This window comes from Marmota flaviventris, chromosome 3 (assembly GCF_047511675.1).
Source record: "Marmota flaviventris isolate mMarFla1 chromosome 3, mMarFla1.hap1, whole genome shotgun sequence".
Taxonomy (NCBI): Eukaryota; Metazoa; Chordata; class Mammalia; order Rodentia; family Sciuridae; genus Marmota; species Marmota flaviventris.
Window position 1 is genome coordinate 73,675,071 of NC_092500.1, and position 19,581 is coordinate 73,694,651.

The 19,581-nt window shown below is 33.7% G+C and overlaps 1 protein-coding gene across 5 annotated transcripts in view; it reads left to right on the plus strand.

Moving 5' to 3' along the window:
- Positions 1-12,331, plus strand: part of Yaf2 (YY1 associated factor 2) — a 73,021-nt gene extending 60,690 nt beyond the window's left edge. For 2 of the 5 annotated variants that reach the window (XM_027934240.2, XM_071609968.1), the window contains 2 exons: positions 9,743-9,895; positions 10,534-12,331. In XM_027934240.2, the coding sequence (XP_027790041.1) occupies positions 9,743-9,895; positions 10,534-10,771 (391 nt within the window). In that variant the 3' untranslated portion in view covers positions 10,772-12,331. Of the gene's footprint in view, positions 1-9,742; positions 9,896-10,533 lie in introns of those variants that run through there. The other 3 variants (XM_027934239.2, XR_003582537.2, XR_011707095.1) reach the window with 3 other exon arrangements.
- Positions 12,332-19,581: the final 7,250 nt, after the last annotated feature.

Consider the following 19,581-nt stretch of genomic DNA (forward strand, 5'->3'; position numbering starts at 1 on the left):
ACAGGGGATTGAACCCAGGGCCCTGGGCATTCTAGGCAAGTACTCTACCAGTGAGCTACATCCATAGCCCCTTTTTTAAAAAAAAGTTTTATTTTGAGATAGAGTCTTCTAAGTTGCCAGGGTTGGTCTTGAACTTGTGATCTTCCTACCTCAGCCTCCCACATGGGCTAGGTTTACAGGTTTGTGCCACCGTGCATAGCCAGATATGAGATTTTTGTAACTAGAAATGGACAGGAATAATATACCTAGTCCTGGCTCTTTTGCTTATTGGTTGTCAGAATTATAAGAAATCAGTTGATTTTATTTTAAAAATTAAGTATGTAAGTAACACATTTACCTACTCTAAAATATTAGACTATTTTGGATAAAACTAAATTATTGCTTACTTTTTATTGCCTGCCTCCAAATAAAAAGGACTGGGAATGTAGCTCAGTGTGCAGGGCTCTGGGTTTATTTCCCAGTACTGCAAAAAAGAAAACAAAATAGAGAACCAAAAATAGTTATTCTAATATGGTGGCATTTAAAGAATAGTTTTAGAGAATGTGTATTGTTTCTAGTTTATAGATGCACAAATGATTTTTTTTGTTGTTGTTGTTAAACCGGGCCCAGTTTTAGCTCTTGAGTTCATTTTGAGAAGTTCTGTTTATAAGGATTGGTTTTTATGTTTTATTCTTTCCTTGAAGTCTTCAAAGGATGAAAAGAAAATTTGCTTATTTTTTTATAATTACTATGTGGATCTTTTGGGACTTTTAGTGGCTAATATGTATAGTAAATAGGATTTTAGTAATTTTATTTTTTTCTCTGTCATGGATTAGTTTGCTATTTCATCATCCTAGAAATTATTTCTTTCATCTTTACCTATCAGTTATTCCCAACTATATTTTTTTAAAAAGACCAAACTAGTACAAAAACAGAAAAATGGTAGAATAAAAGGTTGATGCAGTTGTGAAATAGCTCATAGCTATTGTTATCATCTTTTAAGAAAATAGCAAAGAAGTCTAGAGATACTGTTTTGGTAGTCTTTGTTTCTATTATCCTTTAATTTTCTATGAACACATTTGAGAATTCACATTTTTTTCATTAACAGTTTATAATGACAAAGAGAAGAAAATCAACAAAATAAGCTATTTCACAGTTATTAAATAAATTAGGAGATGAATACAAAGAGATTGAGGTTAACACCCAAGATTATAATGTCAAAATTAACCATATAAGGGAAATCTCAGATTATGAGTCTTCAAATGACAATGTAGGTCAGCTTTTCTCAAACTCAAGAGCTGATAAATGAAGAAATACTTCTGAGGAATATATATTTATATATATATATAAATATATATAAATAATATATTTATATATATATATATAAATAATATATTTTCTCATAAATAGTAATTCAACAGAAAGTTTTGTTTTGGGGAAGCTGGGGTTTGAACCCAAGGCCTCATGCACACTAGGGAAATACTTTTATCAGTAAGCTACATCCCAGGCCCTGTTCTTTTTGGTTTTTGTTTGTTCGTTTTAAAGAAATATGTGTATACGTTTATTTGCCCAGCAGGCTGCTTGAGGAGTGTGAAGGGAAAGGTGTGGGTAGCTCCAATGCTGGGAACAGGCCATGTTGCAGGAATAGAAAGTATTTTATCATGTAATATTTTGAAATAAGAACTTGGACCATCCTGTTTTTCTTTAAGAACTGATATTTTTTCATTTTATATATTTGGCACAAAAGTTTACTTGAGACAGTTCATAAGAACTGACAGTAGATATTATACCTCATCTAAAAATGAAAGTGGTGATTTTGGAGCAAAGAAAATTTCAGCTATCCTCTTTTCAAAATTATGAGCAGTCACGATTTTCCAAAGTAGAATGTTTGCTGATGGAAGTGCAGGAAGAGGAAGTGGAAGTAAAGATAAGTTAAAATCTATTTCAAATGTATTTGAAATCAGGAAGGGGTCGTACAGTGGTGCATGCCTTTAATCTCAATGGCTAAGGAGGCTAAGGCAAGAGGGTTTAGGTTCAAAGCCAGCCTCAGCAATTTAGTGAGGTTGTAAGCAAACCTGCTGAGAATCTGTCTCAAAAACAAAACAAAACAAAACACTAAAAAGGGATGGCGATGTGGCTCAGTAGTTAAGTGCACTTGGGTTCAATCCCTGGTACCAAAACAACAAAAACAAAAAACCCCACACAACAAAAACAACCAATCAACCAGAAACCAGGAATCCACATTTACAAGATATGTTCCTAGGAGTAAACTTAACAGCTGATGAGGAGTTAGTTCACATTTGAGAAAATTCAAAAAACAAACACAAAAAAGTTTTAGGGCTGGGGGTGTAGTTCAGTGGTAGAACCTGTGGATGGTATGCATGAGACCCTGGATTCAATTCCTAACATCATTTGAAAAAGAAAGAAAACCTTTAGTCACTTCAGGTTTAAGTAATCCCCCTTCTGCACCCATGAATCCAAATGGATTGATTGTCAGGGGGAAAAAATTGCCTCTGTACTATGTACAATTTTTTTATTTTCATGTTATTATTTTTTAAACATTACAATATAACGACTGTTTACATAACATTTACATTTTATTAGGTATAAGCAACCTAGAGATGTTTGAGTATATGAGAGGCCAGGGCTAGTAGTGGACACCTGTAATCCCTGGCTGAGGCAGAAGGATCTCAAGTTGGAGGCCAGCCAGGGCAATTTAGTGAGATCCTATCTAAAAATTAGATTGGGAATATAGCTTGGTGGTAAAGTGCCCTTGGATTCAATCCTCAGTAAAAATAAATAAAGAATATAGGAGGATATTGCTGGGCATAGTGGTATGTACTTACAAAGCCTGCTAAGAGGCTGAGGCAGGAAATTGCAAGTTGGAGGCCAGCTTTGGCAATTTAGGGAGACCCTACCCTGTCTTGAAATAAAATAAAAAAGATGATCAGGATATAGCTCAGGTGTTTCCATGAGACTATGGGTTCAGTCCATGGAATTCCCCCCACACCCTGCCAAAAAAAATATAAGAGGATGTACTTAGGTTATATGCAAATATCATGTCACTTTATGTAAGGGACTTGGATTTTGATAGCCATGAAGGGTGATGAGGTCCTATAACCTATCTCATGCAGATACTAAAGTACAGTGGTGTACCTCCTAAGCCAAGTTATTATAATATTACAAATTGGGTTTACTGTATTTTAAAATCTTAAAATTAAATTAAAAATTTAAAGACATGATTTATTGTTCCTTTATTCTGTAAATTTCATAACATGATAAAATATTAGATTTCCAAGTTCCATAGTGTGGTTAAAGGGCAAAAGTTTTTTTTATGGCTGTTTTTTGTAAGTCCTCTGGTTTTCTAATCACAGCACAGTTTTTTTTTTTTTTAATGGTTTTCTTTTGTGTGGTTCATTTTATTATTTTTTTTATGTTTGTGATAAGTAAATTCCATATGCTAAGTAAATTTCAGGAGGGCAGGGATTATGTTTTGTCTTGTCCATGGTTAATCTTCAGCACCTTACCTGTGCCTGGTACTGTGAGTGTGCAATACATTTGTCAAACAGGTGGCTTCTTATAAAATCTTATCTTGATTATGGGAATTAAAGTCATCATACTACAGTGATACTTGCATATCCATGTTTATAGCAGCACAATTCACAATAGCCAAACTATGGAACCAGTCTAGGTGTCCATCAATAGATGAATAAAGAAAATGTGGTGTGTGATATATACACATGCATACACACACACAATATAGAGTTATTCAGTCATAAAGAAAACTGAAATTATGCCATTTGTAGGAAAATGGATGGAAGTAGGGATGATTTATGTTAAAAAAATAAGTCATATTCAGAAAGTCAAGGGTCCTGTGTTTTCTCTCATATGCAGAAGCTAAAGAGGAAAAGGAGAAGAAAAGTGGTGGGAGAGGAATCTCATGAAAATCAAAAGGAGAGAAGTAGAGGGTTCAAGAGATGGGAAGTGTGGAGGGAGGGGGAAGTGTTGGGGAGTGATAGCAGCCAAATTATATTATTATGTTGTGTGCAAGTATGAATATGTAACAACAAACCCTATCATTATGTACAACTACAATGCACCAATTAAAAAACGTGGAAGAAAAGAAATCTTTCCTTGGTTAGAATTTTGGGCTTTTGTTAGCAATGTATTACCAGATTCACAACAGATTTGGGTTTAATTCAGCCTTCTTTACCCATTGAGATTTAGTATATTACTTCAATTTGCCATATATTTTAGTTTCATTAAACAGATTACTTCTTTCTGACCTATGAGTAGTACTGTCTTTTAAAAAAATAGAGAGAGAGAGAGAGAGAGAGAGAGAGAATTTTAATATTTATTTTTTTAGTTTTCAGCGGACACAACATCTTTGTTTGTATGTGGTGCTGAGGATCGAACCCGGGCCGCACGCATGCCAGGCGAGCGCGCTACCGCTTGAGCCACATCCCCAGCCCAGTACTGTCTTTTTTAAGAAAAAAAATGTTACTTTTTTAAAAAAATATTTTTTAGTTGTAGATGGATACAGTATCTTTTATCTGTTTACTGAGGATCAAACCCACTGCCTCAAAGTGCAAGGCAAGCACTCTACCACTGAGCTACAGCCCCAGCTCCCAGTTACTGTTTAAAACACACACACACACACACACACAGACACACACACATATAGATGTCAATAGACATGACAAACTTTATGCAGTCTTTCTGGGATATATATGAAAGACGCATAAGGATGCTTAAATTTGTAAATACCATATTTCACAAATTACAGCTTAATCCTCACATAGTTTAGTAAGTGGATGATGATGGCATACAGCTGAGCTACGGCTAAATAGCACTTATTTACTATGTAGATAGATGATCTTTTTATTGTACATCAACTCCTTATCACTGAACATTATGTTACTCTGAATTTGTAAAAAGACCATAAACTTATGTTCCTACTATCCTCAGTGAAACATTTTTAAAGTTCATTCAGCCCTAAGAAAACAGCAGACATTTCAATACTTAAACTACACACACACATGGAAACACAATTTTTGCTTCTTTTCTCCCAAAACTGAGCCAGGCCTAGAAATGAGGTGTAAATTTTAATCTTTAAGTATACATTAATTCTCATCATTAAAGAATAAAAGAATGGAATTGTATACACATTTAAGTAAGTCTAAGATAAAAGAACAACAAAAAATATTATTCAGGAACAGAAAAAATAACATTTTCTAAAGTCAAAAAGGACCACTATAGAATTTTTTTTTTAATTTTTTTTAGTTGTTGATGGAGCTTTATTTATTTTTTATGTGGTGCTAGGGATTAAACTCAGTGCCTCACACATGCTAGACAAGCACTGTACCACTGAACTATAACCCTAGCCCTAGAAAATTTGTTGATGATTAAAAATTAATAAAATAAACAACAAACAATACTAGTACAGAGATTACATGATTACTTATCACATCACTATTCTCATGCTTCCAGCTTTTCTTTCATGTTACAAAATTTCAAAGTTCAGCATATCTAACAAGTTGGTGAGTCTCAGAGAACTGTTCTTGGCTTGCTGTACTACTCTCTCAGATTCCCTTATTTCCTTCACTTTAATGGCAGGTGTGTGTGTGTGTGTGTGTGTGTGTGTGTGTGTGTTCTTTAGCCTTCTGTATCCAGGTACATAACAGAAATTATTCTTCTGAACTGTCATGAGGTTCACTGTTTCCATTCCATTCTGACTATACCATAGTGTAGATCCTTATAGCTATTATGTCATTTCTAGTTTGATGTGGTAGTCTTCTGGCTTGTCTCTTTGTTCTAGTCTCTCCCCTGACAAGTTCCGCTATGTGTTCTTTCCATGTTGGTTTTTGCCACCTAGAAGAATGTACTGTTTTTTTTTTTTAGTTGTAGATAGACAAAATACCTTTATTTTATTTATTTGTTTTTATATGGGGCTGAGAATCAAACCCAGTGTCTCACATATGCTAGGCAAGCATTCTACCACTGAGTTACAACCCCAGCCCAAGAATGTACATTTAATGAGTATTCTATTCATAAGTTACACCAAGAGTGTAATACTTTAGAAGAATTAAAATACTTTAGAAGAACTTAACATAAATTATTTAACTCAGCTTTATGGTTTTATGAAGTAAATTATGTTTTACTAATATACTTTTTAAAAAATATTTATTTTTTAGTTTTAGGTGGACACAATATCTTATTTTTACATAGTGCTGAAAATCGAACCCAGTGCCTCACGCATGCTAGGCGAGTGCGCTACCACTTGAGCCACATCCCCAGCTCCATGACTTTTTTTTTTAATATTTATGTTTTAGTTTTGCTAATATACTTTTAATTTCAGATTGATAAGACATTTTTTAAAAGGAAAAATGACTCTAGGACGATTCTGAACATAGAAATGTGTGAAAAAGACCTGGTGGCAATGTATTGTAAGATTTCTGAATCTGGAAATTAGGGTTATCCCTGCTTACGTGAAAATGGGAGGGAGATGTTGAGGAATACTGTCACAACAGAGGGGTACCAGTTAGAAACTATTGATGGAGGAGGGATGGGGAGGGAGTGATTATGTTATAAAATATTCTGTACCTAATTACAGCATAATATAGTTAAATTCCTGAAAAATCTTAATGTTAGGTACTGAGGTTAGAAAACTATTTGAGTTTTACTTAAAGGCAGCAGTAATAAAGTAGGTGTAAATAAACTTTGTACAGTTTATTAATTATAACATAAATAACTTTAATTCAATTTCTATTCTAGGTTCAAAAGAATATAAATTTATTTTAATGTTTGCAGTTTTATTTACTCTGAAATTTTTATAAATTCATTTTGCTTTAATTTTTGAGATAGAAGGAATGACAGTACAAAGTGCAATAGGTGAAGTTGGCATTCATAATATTATGAAAACTCAAAAATCCACAATAAGTTGTGAGACAAAATGGTAACTACTGAGTTGCATTGTATATTTTAGAGTGACTCAATTTTAAGTGACTGTTCATTAGGCACTAGCTTAAACAACTCTTTTTTTCAACCTTGCCATATCTTTAAGCTTTCTTTCTCTAGCCATATTCCAGTACAACTAAAAAAGAAATTAAATTCTTATTGCTCTTTTTCTTCTGTAGAGTGAGTGGTTAATCCTGACCAATAAGTAAACTTTGAGGCAGTACCCCTTTTCTGAATGAGATACCTCTGAGGTGACAGATATGCCAATACCCTGATCTGATCATTATCATCCATTCATTCATTAACAAATAAGGGTTGGATATTTAGTATTTTTTTCAATACTGTATCAAGTAGGTAGTAATTATACAATGTTGCATAAAGCAGATACTTCCCTTTCCTTGTGGTGCTTATAGCCCAGAAGAAATGGTAAAGTTAACATTACAAATTCTTTCTTACGCCCCATTTGTTCCTTACTTAATTTTCTATTTACCACCTATCAACATTTAAGAATTATTTCTTTTTGTTTTGCCCTTGATCCCACTGTCTTTGTCTTTTTGGGTTACCATAACAAAATAACAAAGACTGGGTAGATTATGAACAACAAAAATATACTTCTCAGTTTTGGAAGCTGAAAGGAGCAAGATTAAGCAAGGTATTGGCAGATTCAGTGTTCAATAGACTCACTTTCTGTTTCATATGATGGTGTTTTCACGTGGTGCATGGGACAGAGCTGCTCTCTGGGGCCTCTTTCATAAGGGTGGTGATCCCATGCAGGAGGGCTCTGGTCTTATGACCTAATTACAGTTACCTCCCCACTTCCTGATTCTGTCACATTAAAGATTAGGTTTTAACATAAGAATTGGGGGTAAGGGACATAAAAATTCAGACTATAGTATTCACCCACATAATGTTAGATGATAACATGGATTTTGTGATGTTTTGCTTAAGGAATATTTGTAGGTTGAGAAGTGAGGAAGGCACATCTAAGTAGTCAACATTTGCTTTTTCCGCCTGACTTAACTTCTTTGTTGCTTCCTTATTTTAGGTGTTACTTTAAATTTTTATTTTGAATTTTTACCTGGAAGCTTCCTGGAAGTTTCCCTACAATATCTTCAGATTGATGACACTTTGTAAAATTTAAGTCTAAAACTTTCTATCATTTAAGGGTAAATCATGCTCCTTAGCTTTTCATTATTGAATATTTTCCTATTTATTCAGTCCTTTTTTTTTCTTTCCCCCTTCATTTTTCTGTTGCTCTCTGCTTTCAGACTACTCTTCAGTATTCACCAAATATAATATAGCACAGATTCTTTAAACTTTTTTTAATATGGTCCCTGGACCAGAGACATCAGCTTAACTTAGAAATTAGTTAAAAATACAAATCCTTTAGCTCCATCCCAACGCCTGTTGAATCAAACTCTGCTTATAGGGCTCTGCAAATTGAACAAGCCTTCTAGGAGATTTTGATATACCTTGAATTTGAGCATCACTACCTTAATCCTTTTCTTTTTTAAGCTCATTTCCTTACAAGTCAACCATTACTTAACCATACATTCAATAACACTTTTATTTTGATCTTTAGATCTCTAGATCTAGCTCTCTAACCCTGATTTCTGTCAATCCTATTTTTTAAATTATGCACTAGACATCTGTCCTGGATGTCCTTCCAGTACTTCATATTGTATAGGTTCTAAACAAAGTTCATGATTGGTCTCCTGAAATCTGTTTTACATCTTGTTTCCTATTTCCTTTTAGCTTTGAATGTTAGATTTTGCAGTATTTTCTCAGTATTTTGTTTTGTCTTGCTGTAGAAGAACAACAACAACAAAAAAATTTTTTTAAAACTATACTACCTGCAATAGGATAAGGATTTTCTAATCAATGAAGTTACTATTTTTCGTAGACTAAATGTTGAAATATGATTTTATTTGTTGTCCATACTTCTTCCCCCTCTGCTCTCTCCCACTCCTTGCCTTTCTTTCTCTCTTAAGGGCCTCAGGGGCCCAAGTTCTATACCTGTGATCCTGGGCCAATGTGGTGATAGCTTATCTTGCACCAAAGGGTGAATCCATGAGACATTTAAAATACTTCTGTGTAAGTCCTGCAGTAGTTTCTCAATATTCTTTTTAATGAGTAAGTAGTTAAATGAGTAAGTTTAAATGAGTAAGTAGTTAAATCTCAAAAGACTGAGTAGATCTTTAAGGTCAAAAAATGCATAATGAGATTGTGACCAAGGTCATAGGAGTTTTAAGGATTTGAGTAATAAGAAATGAGAAATTTTGAACTCAAAATATTAAGTGAACAAATTAAAGGTTTTAAAAGGAAAGAACAAATAGTCATTGTCTTGGATAGTTAGATATTTCGTTCTCTGAGGAGGAGGGATAAGTTAAAATATTATTTCAGGGGTTGAGGGTGTGATATAGTGGTAGAGTGGTTGCTTTGTACAATCCCTAGTACCAATAAAATAAAATATTAGTTCAGTGAAAACCTTAAAGTTTAACTTTTTAAAAATTCATGTTTATTTATATGTATGCCTCCCTATGAACATTTAATGATGTACATTTAAATGATGTCTCATGTTGCTTTGTGTACAGTTATATTTTAATATTTTGACCATATATCTTAGACTATGAATTTTAACCATTATTATAGTTTGTTTCTATTTTTGTTGAACAGCACAGTAATTTTATTTTACATATGAGGATTTTATACTAGAAATTCTCATAACATGGGATACTCTTTCATAAAACTATATATATATTCTTAAGTTATAATGCCAAAACCTTTCTTTTTAACATGCACACAGGAAACCTCGACCTGTCTCCCAGTTGGTTGCACAGCAGGTTACTCAGCAGTTTGTGCCCCCTACACAGTCAAAGAAAGAGAAAAAAGATAAAGTAGAAAAAGAAAAAAGTGAAAAGGAAACAACTAGCAAAAAGAACAGTCATAAGAAAACCAGGTAAATTTGAAGAGTGTTTTATGGCATTGTTGAAGTAATAAAATTATCTATATTTATATTCTTTTTTAACATTGATATATACAAAAAGTGAAATCAAACCCAGAGGTCACAAATATAAGCTTAAGTATGAGGATGGTTTTCATTTTACAAGACTTTTAATAGATATTTCTGTCTGTTCTTTTTTTTTCTTCATAAAAAGAACTATTTGAAAAGCAGGAGAATGGTAATTCCTTTGCATGGGCTTTGACCAATCAAAATGGTTATGGGTCTGGTACCAGTGGAATAACAGCCCCGCATATAGCTCAGCCTTATCTTTCATCAATTTCCTCTGTGATACAGCTATTTTCCTTGATTTTAAAACGTCTATCTTAATATAGTATAAATTTAAAGCATAATTAAGAGACCACTAAATCCAGGCTTGTAATTTTTTGTCATGTTGAAGATTCACGAATGATTGGTTCAATTAATGTTAATTATTTGAAGCATTTAGTGATATTTTTGTGGCTGGTTTCACATAAATCGCTTTAAACATAGATGTATTCATTTGGTTACGTTTGCCTAGTTTACTATTTAGTGTGTGTTCAGAAATTTGGTAGAGGGACAAGCTAGTTTAAAAATTCATCATTTTTTATGTTTAGGCCAAGATTGAAAAATGTGGATCGGAGTAGTGCTCAGCATTTGGAAGTTACCGTTGGAGATCTAACAGTCATTATTACAGACTTTAAGGAGAAAACAAAGTCACCGCCTGCATCTAGTGCTGCTTCTGCAGATCAACATAGTCAGAGTGGCTCTAGCTCTGATAACACAGAGAGGGGAATGTCCAGGTCATCTTCACCCAGAGGAGAAGCCTCATCATTGAATGGAGAATCTCATTAAAATTTATTTTCTCCAATTTCTTATCTTAGTCACTTCTGTCCTACCATGCAGATACACAGATTATGCCAAGAAATACCACATTTTCATGACAAACACATTTGTGCACAATCCATAATTTGAGTTTTACATAAAATTAAAATTTTGTCAGAATTTGTTAGATTTTACCGTAATCTATGCCTACCAAACATTTCCTGACCTAACATTTTGGTCTCTGCGGTTATGTGCCATGAAAATGTGGTTGAATTATTATGCAGTGTTATTGGTAAGTCTATTTTCACTTTTAGTTTAGTGAATTCTAACACATGATTCTTGAATTCTCTACTATTGGCATGTAACAAGTTTCAATTTTTTATAACATAGTGCAAGCTGCCTAAATATGTAATATTTGAGAATTGTGAAACAAATAGTTATATGTATACAAGTCAAAGATCAACTTAATCAACTATTGCTGCAACAGGATTTTCTTAATGGTTATCCTCTTAAATACACCTGCTGGTACTTGGTGTGGTTAAATAGGAAAGTTGTTATTAAATAAAGAATTTGTTATGAACCTTTGCCAATGTTTTTGACACCTTTTACTAAATTATTGTTTCTGAATTATGCTTCTGGTTTTATCCATTTTTGTTTGTTTGCTTATTTTTCAAAACATTCATTTATTGTAATGTTTACTAGCAGACTAGTAAAGAATAAAACATTGATTATTTAGCTTTATAATTCAGGTTTGGTGATATTGTCATTGAACACTGGTATTTTCTGTATAATATAAAACATTAAAATTCAAATAACTATATAAAACATTAAAATTCATTGGGCAAAAACAGAAAAGAAACTTTCCATATTTTAAAAGTTGCAATTTTGGAAAAGCTTTAACTTAATGATAGTTTTATCACTGTTTTCTTGTCCCAAACTTATTCAGGGTTATAGATATATGAATCTAATTAACACAGAAATTGGAACTGTTGCACAGAACTGGGAAATAACTAATCTTATATCAGTTTAATTGGCTTCTTATTAAATATGACAGTTCTTATGAAAATCATATTACCCTATTTTCAGATACAACTGCCAATTTATGCATTTATCAATATCCTGAAATTTAAAAAGTATTTACAGCCCCACTCATTATTATGTACAATTACCAATAAAATATTTTTATGACTACAGATTTTGCATTTTGTTTACAACTAATAAAGTGTTTTATGTTGTATTTTGAAATCCAACTTAGAAACCACATATACTTAAATTCTCCTAGGGTCTCCTGCTTTCTCTAACCATTTGCTTAGTATACATCCACTTACAGGAGACTTTTGATGTGTAAATCAACTTAAAAACATAACTTCGGTACAAAATATCACATTAAAAACATGATAACATATGAAGAAAAAAAATGTAGACCCTGACAGTTGTGATATTTGGTGGTTTCTTGTGGTAATGTAATTTTCTGTTTAATTGCAGTACTTTATCCAGGCACAATGGTACTGTCTTTTGTAAGATGCTAGTTGTGAAATACAGCTAATTGCATACAGTAAAAGTCTGTGATTAAAACATTCATATACCTCATTCTTCAGTGTTGTCAAATGAAACAATTTGTGCTTTTATTATAAGATACTTTGAATGGAATACCAACTAAGTGGTTATGTTCTTTTAAAACAAGATTTTTTGTCTTATCCTGTTTTTTATAGTTCAGATGTTTTATGTATTCATTTTGGGGATAGTAAAAATTAAAAACATAGGGCAAATATTCTAGTTTTTAAGTCAAAATTATGCTTTTAAAGCACTGCATCTTATTAAATACTTTCAGGATATATTTTAAGTAAACTGCAAGAAAGAAAAATTTGACAGAAGATGGGATTTTACCTGAGTAGGACATAAATGTGAAGACACTGTGGCATGGAGCTTGAGTGCTAATTGATGTTTGGTATCTGAATCCCTGTTGAAGAACATAAGTTAGTTTTATTGAGTAAACTACTGAAGCTCATCTCCCATCTATAAAAGAGGGGGATATATGATCATATTTAACTCAGGTTTGTTAAGAGGTCAAATGTCAATCCATGTATGATTCTTAACAATTACCTGACATGTTTTGGTTGCTTAGTAAGTGTGAGCCTTTACTATCATTGTAGGTAAAATCCCATTACAAAAACACAAAAATGTTTTTTGTAACAAAAATTCTTCCTGTGCCCTCTTGGATGACCTAAGGGAATAGTGTTCTATAGGTGACACTAAATTTTCAATGTAACCTCAGATGTTTGTTTCCAGAAAGAGACCATCTTTCCATAATTAAAGAACCTGATGGTATACACTATGGAGAAATGAATTAAGATACCTAGTTTGAACTTTTGTTTTCCTTTCATTAATCACAATCATCTATACCTGCCTTCATTTCACTCTACCTCAGCTATATTTCCACACCAGGAAAACATGCAGATTCCTTAAACACTTGTACCTAATGTTAAAATATGCAAAAAGATTTCAGAGCCTGGGCTTTAGGATCTATTTTTAGCTCTGTTTAATGAATTTACAATGTGGGGTTTTTTTTTAACCAAATTCTATACAAAAAGAATTTGGAGCTGGGTGGGAATGTAGCTCAGTAGCAGAGCACTTATCTATGATTTGCAAGACTCTAGGTTTAATCCCAGCACAACAAAACAAATAACAAAAGGCAGTAACAAAAAATTTTTGGTGTTTTTACCTTGCTTTCATGTAAGAAAGAGTGAAGGTGTACTTTGAGGCACACAAGAATATATAATCTTAAAACCTTTTGTATTATGTAACAGAAATAGTGGACTTAATAACTTAAAAGTTTAATTTTTTATTAAATGTTTTCCTAAAATTATAGTGATAATAATATACAAGGTTAAAACTTTAAAAGAGGGGTGGCAACCCTCAGTATAAGTCAATAGCATATATGTTAACTTTCTTTTAGATACATATCTTTGTTGCCTAAAAGAATGTGGTTTTGGCGTATGCATTAATGGTAAATGGTCTAGAAGTTTTAAGTTTCCATTGGGGCCCTTAATTTACTTTGTTCATCTGCAATTATCTATTTTCTGGAGTCTCTGAAGGACCTCATGTTGGAATTAGGCCATATAGTAAGCCATTCATAGACATTTCTGTACTGTACTTTGAAAATTAATTGAAAAGAGAAGAATGTGTAAAGAGAAGATAACAGTAAAATAAGGGCTTGATTTCTTAGCACTCACCACTTCCATTTCACTCCCAGTTACCTTCAGTTGGCTGGAACAACTCATGCAGAAAAATAGAAGTGCAGAAAAGTCATCAGTGACAAAAATATTTGAGCAGAATCAAAAGACAATGAAGGTTATAGAACACAGGATGTGACTTATCATTTTTGAAAGCAGAAGGAAAATCATGTCTTCTTTGACTACTGAACAGGTGATGAAGAATAACCCTCACTGATATCAAGGGCACGAAAGGATAGGAGTGGAAGAAACGGAAGGAAGAGAAAGGGGAAAATAAAGCAGAAACAGTGGCAGTGAGCAGAAGGATGCTCTTTAGGTAACAGGAGAATCACTGAGAAGGGAGAGAGAACAAATAACTTACAGCATATCAATATTTGAGGACATGAAGATTCATCTTCATGTCAATGTTTCCGTTGTATTTTGTAGAATGTTTACAGCAATGTGTGTGATACTTCAGAATGATTTTCATCAAAACCAGTTCTCTTCAAGAAGCTGTCGTAGAAAAAAGTTTTCACTGACTTACATAGCTTCTTAAATGGACATCCCCAATAGCCCAGATCAGTTAAGTATGTTTTTAATGTATTAGTTAGGCTTTGTGTTTAGTCAGTCCAGATATTTCTGGGACCAGTTCTGGATAATATAAAATACTATGAAAGGACCACATACTTCAGTGGAAAAATCAGAACTCTGGAGCCATCACTCTGGGATGTTTCACACTCTGAATCTTTTTGTTTCCCTTTAGTGGGAGTAGTAGGGTGTCATTTACTGTTGTAATACTTTAAGTATTTTCCTGATTTAGGGTTTCTTTACATAAGTATTATTTAACTCAGTGAACATTTAAGGAGTATATTTTCGGTGCTAGGCATTGTCCTTAGGGGTTAGTTACCAAAAGGACAGATGTGGAACTCATCTTAGAAATCTAATTACAGTGATACTACTGCAACAATAAAAATATGTATAAGATACAGAAATAGAGGAGCTTGCCACCTCTTTGTTTCCAGAAAATTCACCCAAGCCTAAGTATCCACTGCAAGTCCACATTGAAAATATTAGGACTTCTTTGATGTTTACAGCTGATAGTTACTGGATATAGCCATTAGTTTTAGTGAGTCACTATTTTATTACTCCAGCTGGAATTTTCAAAAGCTTAAGATTTTAAGCTATGTAATTTGAGATAACTCATCATTTTCCTCTTTTTTATTGAGACAGTTAAATTCCTTTTTGTGAAGATGTTCAAGAAACATTGCTTTGTCCAAATGAGGAATTCTATTTTTTTTTTTTTAATTTTTTTGTGTGTGGTGCTGGAGATCAAACCGAGGGCCTTGTGCATGTGGGGCCAGCACTCTACCAACTGAGCTATATCCCCAGCCCCCCAAATGAGGAATTTTATTCAGACTCATTTCAGGAAAAACCTTACCTCACCTAAGAAACCAATTTGCTCTTTCCTTCCAGACAATGCAGATCACCAGTTGATTGTCTTCAGTTTTTTCTGTAGTTGTGAGAAATTTCAGATTAAAATTGGACTTAATTTGAATAATTTATGTAGGACCCAGGGCCTGCCTCTCTGTAACTTCTTATTTTTGATCTTCTATTTTTTCCCAGATTCTTTTTTTTCCTTCTGTTTTGATAAACTATTTAAACTCTCTTGTTTAAGGCTGAGTAGTAGTGATTTTTAAAAATTACTTTGTTTCAGGGTATGATGATAAGCCCCAAGGGAATCTTAGGGATAAGGATCCAGTGAAAAGAGATGCCTCCCCAACTGGAATTCTTGAGGAATGGGAAACAATACTAATTATTTTTTGTTTTTTCCTTTGGTATTGAGGATTGACTCCCAGGGGCCACTGAGCTACATTCTCAACCCTTTCTTTCTTTACTTATTTATTTTTTTAATTTTATTTTGAGAGGGTCTTGATTAAATTGCTGGGGTCTCACAAAGTTACTGAGGCTGGCTTTCGTTAGGTTCATGTAGGTTTTCATTATCCTCTTTTAGTTCATAGTAATTAATAGTAACAGTGAAATTGTCCTGTGTTTAGTTTTGAAGTAAGAATGTGAATAATTGGAAAACTGTGAAACTAGCTTGGGAGATGACAAGTCTTAAAGGACAAAACAAAATTGTGATGAACGTACCTTTAAAAAAGGAAGTAGAGCCGGGTGTGGTGGTGCACGCCTGTAATCCCAGTCGCTTGGGAGGCTGAGACGGGAGGATCCTGTTCAAAGCCAGCCTCAGCAACTCAGTGAGATCCTATCTCTAAATAAAATACAAAATAGGGCCCGGAATGTGGCTCAGTGGTTGAGTGCCCCTGAGTTCAATCCCTGGAACACCCATCCCTGCCAAAAAAGGAAGTCAGCTGAGTTCCCAAAAGAACAGAACAGAATGACTTAACCTCAGACTTGAAAGGTAATTTTGGTCTTTAATAGAACATAAAAAAGTTATTAAGTTTTTAGCACGAATAAGATGAAAGTTTAAGGGAACACTTTTAATTAGAGGCAGAAAATCATTTTTTTACTTTATTAAAATATAGAAATTTATAAATAAGCCAAATATAACAGGAACACCTAGTGATGTAATTTATAGAAAAGAATATGAGGTGATAACAAGAATTCTGAATTCAGTTTTTGGCTAAGCACTGGACTTTTGGAAGGATGAATCACAATTCTTTATTATTTTGAGCCTTCAATTTTGAGGAATCTGGTCAGAAAAACTTGGTTAACTGGTCCTTAACATTGTAATTATGAACCTTGATTGGTGACAGGTTTTGTAGGATTTGCACTTTGGTGTTTATTTTTTACTTTTGGTGGTATGGGGATTGAACTGGGCCTTAGGTGTACTAGGCAAGTGCTCTATCCACTGAGCTACATCCCCATTCCTTTTTATTTTTTGAGACAGGGGCTTGTTAAATTGCCCAAAATGGCCTTGAATTTTTGATGCTTGTAATTCCTAGTAGTTGGGATCACAGGTGTGTACCACAGTGCCCGACTGGGTATTTTAATTAAAAAAAAAAAATCTTGGGAAAAGTAATAATAGATTATAGGGCTGGGATGTAGTTCAGAGGTAGAGCATTTGCATAGCATGTGCAAGGCCCTGGGTTTAATCCTCAACCCAGCAGAGGAGGATTATTATGATCTGTTGTATAAATGGAAATGGAAGATTCCTGAAGATTGAATCAGGAAGAAATAAAGGTCCATAGGTTATTCATTGTTCCCTTTTCCACCTGGCTTCCCTCCCACCCCCTTTCCCAAGCTGAAAAAGCCAGCTACTTTCTCAGGTCAGGAGCATAAGGTGTCCCCTTTCCTTTGATTTCTGTCACCTCTCTAATCTTGCAGCTCAGTGTTTTGAGAATGAAGAGAATTCCTTTACCCTTTCATCCAACCCCTGACACCACTCTTTCCCCAGGTTTACTGGTCTGAATAAACTTTTAAAATGAAATACTTTTTGTTTGAACTAACAGCATTATTTTCCAACTTTTCCTCCAGTCCAACAAGGTCTATAGGAGTTGGACTATGGAAAATGGAGAAATATAAGCCAACTACAGGTGAGAGTAAATTTTGATTTTAGTCTGAGTTTCTGATTCTTTGTGCTCAGCAACTAACATGATGCATATTTCTTTTCTTTTGGAATGGGGATTGAACCTAGGGGTGCTTAACCACTGAGAAACATCCCCAGTCCTTTTTATTTTATTTTGAGACAGGGTCTCACTAAGTTGCTGAGGCTGACTTTGAACTTTTAATCCTTCTGCCTCAGCCTCCAGAGTTTCCGGGATTACAGGCATGAGTCACCTCTCCTAGCTAATGTGACACATATTTCTGATTGTAAAGTTCCTTTTAGTCTTTAAGACTAGTCAATGAGATTTTCGTATAACATCCTCTTTCTGTTTCCACTTCTAATTGGCATAATTTGATGTAGCGATTATTTCTTCATCGTGAAATGACATAGTAAAATGGAAAAACAACATGCATCTTGGATCTTCAAAAATTTCAAATTATGGATCTTCATTATTAACCATGTGGTTAAGGAACCTCTCTGAATTTGAGATTGTTTCCTAAAAAAATAACATCTTTTCCTGGGTATGTTATAGGACTAAATTAGATGATGCAGACATTTACAAAAGCAGAAGTTATATTAAAAAGTCTTTTGAGTTTTACTCTCGGTACAGAATTCAACGGTTTTCCCATAGGATGTCTTTTTTATTTTATTATATTTTTAAGAGTCAATTCAAAGGTAGAAATGAGAAAATGCTGAGCAGGACCCCAAATGTCTAGTTATTTAGAGAAGACATTTTAAAAAAAGAACCCCCACCCTTAACTGAATGCCCATTATATATCTAATATATAATAGCTATAAAAAATTCAAGGTTAATGTTTTAAATTTAAGATTTTTGGGATTTGGTTTAATCCTGAATTATAGAATTTTCTAGACCATGGAGATCTGTTTCCTAATTTGAACAACAAATATTGCTACTATTAAATTCCATTTCCTTCACTTAAATCTTCTCTTTTTGGTAGGATGAAGGAAGATCGACAAGGATAAAAAATTTAGATCTAGCCAGCCTGTGATTAGAGAATTAAGAGATGATCTTAATTCTTTTTTGGGGGGTGGTGGTGGTGGTAATTGAGTATTGAACTCAGGGGCACTGTACCACTGAGCTATATCCCTAGCCCTTTTTATTTTGAAACAGATCTTAGTTACCAAGGCTGATCTTGAACCTTCAATCCTCCTGCCTTAGCCTCTTGAGTAAGTGGGATTACCGGTGTGTACCACTGAGTCCAGCAACAGACTGGTTTTAAAGATGAAAAATAGACTTAGGAATACATACACACAATACTTAAAATTAATTTTATGAATACAGACATACAATTTGTGACTTCTGGAAATGATCAGAATTTGGGACACCAGCCTGCACCTCACTCCTTACACTACAAGAAAACCAGATGAACTAATATGTGGGTAATAGATCATTTCTAGATAGATAGATCATTTCTAGATAGAATGCCCTATGTACCCTTTCCTCAAAATTTCTTTTATAATTACAGGATTAAAGGGAACCTAAAGGATGATACGGTCCAGAACTTTGATGTGAAGTAAATGAATGATTATTCTTTTGGATATGCTCTTTCCACAAATTGTTGCAGAAATTAAAACTTCCTGGCCTTCCTTTGTGCCATTTCAGTATTTTAATCTGGGTGCATGGGAGTACAAAAGTTATTCTTAATTTTTGATTATAAGGTAGTTTCTTTACTGGAATAGAGAACAATTGCAGTTTGCATCTTTTAAACATTCTTTGAGTACTCTTACTCTAATTTCTTGGTATATCCTCAACTCCATAAATTTTTCATTCTTATCAATGCTTTTATTACTATTCTCTGTACTTCATTAAGTTTATCTTCATTTCTCTAAGAATTGTAAGGTATAGTGGAAAGATTTATTATTATTGTTTTAACCAACCTGTCTCCCCTCTGAGGGAAGTACACTCCTTTATTTCTGAATACTGTGCATCTGAGCCCCTTGTCTGGCATGAAGAAAATATTCAATAAATGTTTATTGAATGAACAAGTGTATCGTTTTATTCTCTTTATACATCGTGGTAGCATGCTAATTTTCATTTTTTG